General features: G+C 34.0%; 1 protein-coding gene across 2 annotated transcripts; it reads right to left on the reverse strand.

Annotated features, from left to right (window-relative positions):
* Positions 1 to 538: 538 nt before the first annotated feature.
* Positions 539 to 7,674, reverse strand: LOC110308615 (prolactin-7C1). Of its 2 annotated transcripts, XM_021181040.1 has the most exons (6): positions 7,589 to 7,674; positions 5,690 to 5,868; positions 4,957 to 4,995; positions 3,137 to 3,244; positions 1,450 to 1,629; positions 539 to 860 (listed from the first exon to the last, which is right to left on the reverse strand). In XM_021181040.1, exons 1-6 carry the CDS (start codon positions 7,617 to 7,619, stop codon positions 642 to 644), a joined length of 756 nt encoding a protein of 251 aa, XP_021036699.1. In that variant the 5' UTR covers positions 7,620 to 7,674; the 3' UTR covers positions 539 to 641. The 2 variants fall into 2 exon arrangements, with proteins under 2 accessions (XP_021036699.1, XP_029324511.1); XM_029468651.1 differs by lacking the exon at positions 4,957 to 4,995.
* Between the last annotated feature and the right edge of the window lie 962 nt (positions 7,675 to 8,636).

The following is an 8,636-nucleotide window of genomic DNA, read 5'->3' on the forward strand; positions in this document are numbered from 1 at the left end:
ACATTATTTTAGTGTACATACAGATGTTTTCTGAGTATATCCACTGTGAATTTTCTTTAATCTATTTTTTGATGTATCAGATTCTAGAGTTGGATGATTTCTGTTTAATGGCATTATTGGTATTCTTGCTACAGAGAGGCTGTTTCTTCAAATGCCGTCTTACAAGGAAACCCATAGTGTTAACTCTACTCATCCTCTCCTAATAAAGAAGGGGTGTTTTAAACTCTCTGGTATGTATCCCTTCTAGTCATGTTTTTCTGGGTCTATATAATACATGTAACCACAATAAATCTGTGTGAAAATTGTTATTTCAATTATGTGCCACTTTGAGGTCTTTGAAAAGGTGTCGCAATGGAGAGACTTCCCACAATTTTAAAATTCCTTCTTATAAACTTCCATTACACAAAACAAATCTCACAGAATGGAATTGCCATCTATTTTTCAGCCTACACCCACAACTCCATAAGTTGGCATCACCTGTGTTATATAGATGACAGGCATAATTGAATGGAAAGAATGTTAAGGGAAGGGAATAGTGTAAGGTGCTTTTGTGTCTCTTTTTATTTTATGAAAGAGAACCATTATGTTCATGCATACCTTGAAAAGTATAAAATGATAAGAAACTTGGAAACTACGGTCCATCAAGGATCTTCATAAAACTTTACAGAGGTGCAGATGTCATCACTATAAAGCATGCACATCAAGTACTTGAGATAAAGGTCAACGGTAAATGTGTCAACACGCAGACAGTAAAACAATTTATAAAGAGCAAAAAATTGACGTTCTTTGTTAGTTGCCTGTAAGGATGCCAGATCTGTCCATAAAGGGTAGTCAGTATTCGCCTCCATTCCAGGATGAACCTAATGACCAAAAGCATAGTCACACACTTAATATTACATCAAATTATATGTTATTGTCATTTCTCATTCTAAATATTAAATTATATTTAGTGAAATAGTACTATTATAAAATGTTGGCCAGAAACATGGATTTCCATAGATCTAGCACAGACAACTACAAATCTGGAATCTAAAAGCTAGATTGGAGATAAATGTATACATTTTCTTACAATAAATTAATAAGTTTAAAGTATGATATTTCATGACTAGATAGAGGACTAGGAAATTGTATGCTGAAAGTAGATTTGTGTATCCAAGGGACAATGAAAACACTATTGACAGTTTTCTCAATAGGTGGTAGACAGGCCAGGGGTGAATGGGATTAGAGAGAATAAAATAATCAAGATATGTCACTTTGCTCAGAAAAGTTACTCTCCAAATGATTGTGAAGAACAGCTTCATTTTATGTCCATCATTGTAATGCAGCTGCATGTAAGATGGAATGTCTACATTGTATTCATGAGAAGTGCTATGAATCAAAATTTCTCATTTATTACAGAAGTCAGATAATTTATGAAGGAGTAAAGTGGATGGCAGGAAGAGTGCTTACCTTGCTGAGTATCATCAGGATAGTCTCTAGAAGTTCTCTGTTTAGGGTCCTGATGACATTGGCTCTTATTAAAATTGCATCAGGGGCACCTTTCATACAGTGGAGTTCAGTCTCTAGGTGGTACAGCGGTTTATTCCAGGAATTCAATATGCTGACTATAATTTTCAGGAAGTCTTCAAGCTATTCATCAAAAAGGAGCAACGATATTGAGATAGATGAAATAAACAAGAATTTGTTGCATGTTTTTAATTAGAAAGGATGAATTAACACAACTACTCATGTGGATAAAAAGTGATATACAACTATAAATTTCAACCATTCACTTATATTTTGCCAGAATGAAACAACTTATATAAAGAACTACTTTTTTGTAATGATCTAGAATACTTATCATATTCTGCTGTCCACATAAAATCTACCACCTGCTCTGCATGTAAAATTTACATACTTGGCTGTTTTGCTTGTTCACAGGCATCTGAGGCTTTGCTTGTGACTCAGAAAGACAGATACCTCCAGTCCAAATTATAAATCATTTAACTCGGATTAACCATTCTAATAAACTAGACTGATCATAACCATACTAAATTATGATAACTAGATTATTTTAGAATAACAATAGAAAGATATATTGAAGGTAACCTGTAGTGATAGATGTTCTAGCAGAACCATCTATTTGTCAGCATGGACAGGAGAAGTACAATGGTACAAATAGCTTTGATAACATCAAATGATGATGGTATAGAGGTTGCTGGGAGCTTGATGCCATGTGACTAAGAATGAAGGCTTGAATTGGATAAATAACAGATACCCATTCTTACTAGTCATGGAAAAGAACCACTTACATTAATCTTTTAAATCCTCACTTTTATTAACTCAGGTTGCTTTTAGGAGGAATTTTTTTCAGTGATATTAAAAATAATAATAATACTCTGTGAAATTGCCTAGTCCTTGAGTAAGTCACTAAAAACATTTACAAACATTACCTTTTTTCTTTAACCGTTTTCCTTCCCCTGTTCTTATTATTTTCAAAATGACATCAAATTACTTCATTAGGAGATAAATTATGGCATTGAATCAGAAGAAAAAGATCATAAAAATTATAAATGCAGTTGCTGGGATACGTAGACCTCATAACAAGTGAGGGTATAGAAACTTTACATATAAATATAAGACTAATTTGTACAGAAAAGGCCTCAGTAGAAAGTACAAAAGTCAGAAAAATCAGAAGCAGGAGAGTTGTGAGAATTAAGAATAGTCTGTGTGAGAGTCAGTAGTGAGAATTTCATCTCCAGTGAGGAGACATAAATGATAGATGATGAAGACAATTGTGGTTCCATGCCTTAAGAAAAGACAGAAATGTTTTTGTGTTTTGTTTTTGTTTTTGTTTATCCAGGGATACCCAACTAAGTTAATAAATAATAATTATTTATTACATAATAATAAATAATGTCCAAATAATAAGAAATTTTTGGGTCACATATGGAGTTTTATGATTCTCCTACAATAATTTTTAACATTTAGTTTAGCTTATAATTCATCACCTACCTCATAGATGTTTTTCTTTAATTGCTCACTCTTATTCCATTCTTCTGCATGTTTAATTTTAGTGTTTATAAGAACCCAAGAAATGGCAAAAGCAAGGTGTCCCTTCAGTTATTTAGGTGAAAACCCTGACCCGAGGACTCACTGAGATCTTTCTGGCTTCCTCCCAGGTTTCTGGAACACTGAGGGAAAATGTGTGGCAGCTGTTGAGAGTCTCAATCATGTGCTTATGGTCCTTAAGAAAATCCAATACCTAAAAAAGGTAAAATAGAAACTGAGTTAGTTCCAATTTGGGGATTGAGTAAATAAATCCATGATGAGCATATGGATTAATTCAATAGCTCTGTAATTTTTTCTTTTTACACATGAGCACTACATAAAATCTGAAATGCGGATATTTGAAAAGTTACCCTTTTACCTATATTTTCCTATTAAATTTGTAATCTCAACTTGGTATTCATCAAATTATTTTTAACTTCTCAGCCCCCCCCCTTTACTATGCTCTCTTATTCTCATACCTCAGTAATTTTTGTTTCGTGGGAAAAAGCTGAAAATATTAAAATTATAATTATAAAATGTTTCAAAGGAAATCTGTTTATGATATGATCCCAATGCCATAGTTTCTATTTAGCTGTATTTATTAATCTTTATTTTGTGTTTGTATACATTGAAATGCTTCTAGGTATTATAAAATTATAGATATTTCTTTTACTAACATTGAATGCTTACAATTTGTACCATACTAAGTTAAACATAACATTTGAATAGAATTTTAATAGTAAGTATAAATTTATTAATCTTTATTAATAATTAGATAAGAAATACTTATCCATAAAATAATAAAAATATCAATTAAAAACATAAAATAGAAATTAATGTTTATGTATCCATCATTACATAAACACATAAATATATTAATTTAAATATAGTATTTAAATACATTTGATGTAATATTCATGAAAGCTATTTTGTGAAAATTTAATGGATTACTAAGAATGTTCAGAATTAAAGGGGATCAGACAATAATGAGAAATAAAATATTCTGAGGAGCTGGGTGGTTGTGGTACACACCTATAATCCTAGCATTTTGGAGGCATAGGAATGCAGGTTTCTGTGAGTTTGAGGCTAGCCTGGTTTACAGTGTAAGTTCCAGGACAGCCATAATTACACAGAGAAATCCTATCTAGAAAAAAAAATCTCAGGATTAAAAAGACAATATAAACACATATTTATTTCAAATACAGATATTCTTGGGATGCTGTTATATTCTTCATTTTCTCTTGCCATTACTGATCTTGAACACATAATATATTACCACCAGTTAGAGAAAAATCTAGTTTCAGTTCTAAACCAACTCTCCAACAAAAGAAACTATGGCTTCTGAGACCTATCAACAATGACTTCTAGCAGTTGAGAGTTCATAAAAGGCCATTAGCTTAGTGTCCTCTCTTTGTCTGACATGGGGTCCTATTTATGTTTGTAGTCCCTGTGCACATGCATTAAAATGCAGTTAAATTTTATAGGAAAGCAGCAGTACACCACGTGAGAAGAGACACTGGAGCTAGAATCCTGATGAGGAAGCCTGGGACATAAGACTTCCACCCCACTGTAATTCTTAGACATGATTCCTGAGGCTTTATAGTCTAATCACATTAAAGTTCCTATGCTTTCCTTTCCTTTTCTTTTCTGCTTTTCTTTTCTCTCCTCTTCTCTTCTTCCCCTTCTCATCAATCAGATATCCCAAAGATTTGTCAGATTGCCCCCTTCTTATTCTCTTTTTAAGTATGGTTTTCTTTAACTTCTGGAGGAATAGTCTTGAAAATTGTTGTAGGGTTCTCCTCATTCAAATTACAGTCCAAATCATAGTATGAAGATTCTGGGTTGTTACTTGTTTGTTTCTTTGCTTTCTTGTTTGTTTTTTGGCTGGTTGGTTTTGAAGAAGATAAGAATCAGTGAGGTACTTACAATTTTTCTGAACATATTTGAGGAGAAGCCATCGGAGAACTGTAACAGCATGAGGGGATAAAAGGAAAATTGTGAGTGAGCATAGAATGAGTGTGTGCCTACTGAAAATGCAGAGATGCATTCTCTGGCTCGGTTATCTCCTCATTAACACCTGGCTTCAAACAGATAACATGCAGCCACTGGAAAGTGACAAACCATGTTCCTTCTAAACCTGCCCTCTTTCTAATAAGCATCCCCTACAAAACTTCTATACAATGACCCCTGGTATTTAGGAGTTTCTAAGAGGCTTTATATTGTTTTTATATTTCCTTACTGGCACCAGTACAATTTGTATTTGTTCTTTGCATTCTATGCAAGTCACTATCCTACACTTCTCTTCTATGGGATTTCTGCCAATTGAAGACACCAATAGAGACCATCCTCCTGCAAATAACATAAGGAAATCAAATCTCTTTCTGAGATATAACTATTGAGTTTTATGCTACACTTGTCAATTTAAGAATTTATTTTAAGAAAAACATCATGTTACTGGAGGAAAATCATGTCTAAGTCATTGAATTCTTTTAAAGTCTTTGTAATTTCACAAAATTGTGCCATTCTCCTTGTCCTATTTTTCAGTAGCGTGTGTGTTCTTTTTTTGTATGAAACTTGTATTGTCAGAAATATACTAGATCTCTACTGAAATATACTAGAATCATTGGCTGAAGACATCAGAAATAAGTGAGATACTTACAAATATCATGCGCATTTCTATAGTGAGAGCCATGGTGTCATTTGACAGTTTGATGGCTTGATCAAACAAGTCTTTGAGGTATGCCTCACCATAGTCATTTTCATTGTGGTGAATGGAAGCAGAAGTCACACCCTCCCACTGGAGTAGGTTTGACATCAACAACAGTGGGAGTATTCCTACTGTATAGAAACACAAGTTACATTGGATTACCTATCTCAGATTATCAGTGGTGATTCTTCGTTAGTTATCAAACAATTTTTATTTCTTCCATTGCCTGCTACCATCGGGTCTGTCACTGTACAGATGTGGTAGTGAATATATAATTTCTAATAAAAAACTTCAATTAAATAATTACATTCACACAAGTTTCTAAACTTGAAGTCATTATCTGGCTGTGGATTATCAGAACTTATTCTGAAATTTTGGTGCTAAAATTAATGAGTGTTTTTAAGTCATTCTCTGGAGACAGATTAGTATATTGGAAATTTATGCTGATCTTAAGTAGTCACGGTCTCCCAGACACTCTTGTTACTGAATAGGCAATATTTGCCTCATAGCAAGGACAGCAGCACACTACCATTTCAACTTCATTCCAAGCAAGAATATAAACATGCTTGCCTGTTGTTCAATACTGAGGGTGAAGGGACTTTTGTCCTGGAAAGGATTATGTAGCCTGGCTTTGCCTGGTCACAATAATACACACATTCATTTGCCATTCTACCAAAAGATTCAGATTATTTTCTTACTGAAGTTGAGCTTTACAATAACCTTGTAGGTAGACTGGGCCAGTGTAATACAATTAAGCTATATTAACAAAAGAGGACACTTATGAGATTAAGTTATTTTCCTTAAGTCCTATTCTTAGGTGGTGTAGGAAGAAAAATGCCAGCACTATAGACTTTGTACCCCACAGTGGGATGTCTTAACCATATTGGACTTTCATATAGATTAGGGTAACAGAAATGATGCCCATAATCAAATATAAGTATCACTAGGCACTGTTATTTGTAAAGTCCAATCTTTAATTGTGATCACATGACTCAGTAGATTATATGTTTGTCGACTTCCATTGCTATATCAAAACCTTCCTTTCCTTTTTATAATGATGTTGATGTTGGTTTCATCATTAATTTTATTTCACAGATAGATAAAAACAGAACTGTAACATATCAATAATTTATACACTCAGCAGGATGGACCAGCAAATGTCTCAGCATGAAAAATCCATTCACCTCTAGTGATAGAATTCTGAAAAAAAAAAGTTCTGTTCCATTAAACTTTTAATGAATGTAATTGGAAAAATTGTAAAGGTGTTACATATAATTGGTACAAAATTATCAAAGCAATATAGATCCACATCTTCTCTCAATGTCTATTATGTTTCCAGAATTGGAGATAAGTTTAAATTCACTCAAGTCATGTAACTCATAGCAGATTCCCAGAAACAATAGCATACTACTTCCTTCTACAGTATTTATATATTGAAGCCATCAACTTCTGTGTTATCATTACAGTCAAATATCAGTATCTACTTTTAGAGGTGGATCAGTATTGATGGTCTCTACCGTTATACTCAGGTACTATTCCTCTTTTTCTTAGGTCAACTAAGATGATGAAAAATGTCTCTAGACATCACTGTCAATCTCCAGGATGAGAAGGCTTCTTTTTCAAAACCACTGATATAAGAGCCTACTGTGCAGTTGCTTTCTTCTAGAGTAAGGCTTAGAAAGTACTTCTCAGTAACATCTGGCCTTCCTGTTGGGAGTTAGGCATAAATAAAGGTCCATTCACTTCATGTGTAAAAATAATATCACCAAAGAAGCAAGTTGTCTGAACAAGGTTTTCAACAGAGTGCATTGTTTAAGCTTACTTAGAAGAAAGAGGGCAAGAATTACTTACAGAATGATGGATGAGTCAAAACCAGCAACATCTCTAATAAGTCCAGCCACGGCTAGCCTGCTGATTCTGGAAATCTACTTCACAGTAGTTCTGCTTTAATTTCCCACCTCTACATATTGCAGTGTACCATGCCCAAGGCCACAAGCTGCTATGAGGCAGGAGGAAGTACACACCTGCAGTCGCAATGATGGCTCCATATTTCGTTGGCCTCAATGATGTCAAAAGCACTATAACAATTGGGACTAAGGTAGTCTCTTCTCCATCATCTGGCTTATTTCAAGTCCAAGACCAGGTTCCAAATTAAATTATGAATAAACAATCATCTCTACCCCATGAAGATTGGTCATAATTTCATGACCTAGGAAAACAGTCAGGTCTTTCCTTTTGATCTCAAGTACTTTGGTGACCACTTCTGAAATATTTACTGAATCTTGGATAAGATAACTTTAAATTAATTCTGAGCATTGAAACACAAGGTCACAGTTATAGTCACACAGCATGAGCAGCTTAAATCTTTTGAGTCTCAGCAGATACTCATGGGACAACTCAACGTTTTGCCATTATATTCTAGGCCCATGAGAGTCACACAGTGTTCAAATCCAGATGTTTAGAAGGCCTTTAGGTAAAAAGTTATATTCATATCTTCAAACACTACCAAATAATTTCTGATTACTGCCTAATATATGATCACTATAGATCTTGAACAAAGTTTACTGTAACAATCATGTTCTGTCCATGAATCTTTGCTTAAATCTAACTTAGATGTATTTGGTGACACCTATCAGGATTGTGATACCATTAGATGAGTTGATACATATGGCTTGGCTTGGTAATTACCTTAACTTGGGCTAAATTAGCATCTCTTAGTGATAGTTCTCAGCAGTAGCCACCTATCATCTGGCACTCTAGAAGACAAGCAACACTATATTATCTTCTATCAAACAACATTTCTTCCTATGGACCCAAAATATGTCACTTCTCATACCATAGGCTCTTATTTGGGTACTGTTTAAATCAAACACATTTATTATACAGGTGGCCACTGGAA

This window comes from Mus caroli, chromosome 13, assembly GCF_900094665.2.
Source record: "Mus caroli chromosome 13, CAROLI_EIJ_v1.1, whole genome shotgun sequence".
Classification (NCBI taxonomy): Eukaryota; Metazoa; Chordata; class Mammalia; order Rodentia; family Muridae; genus Mus; species Mus caroli.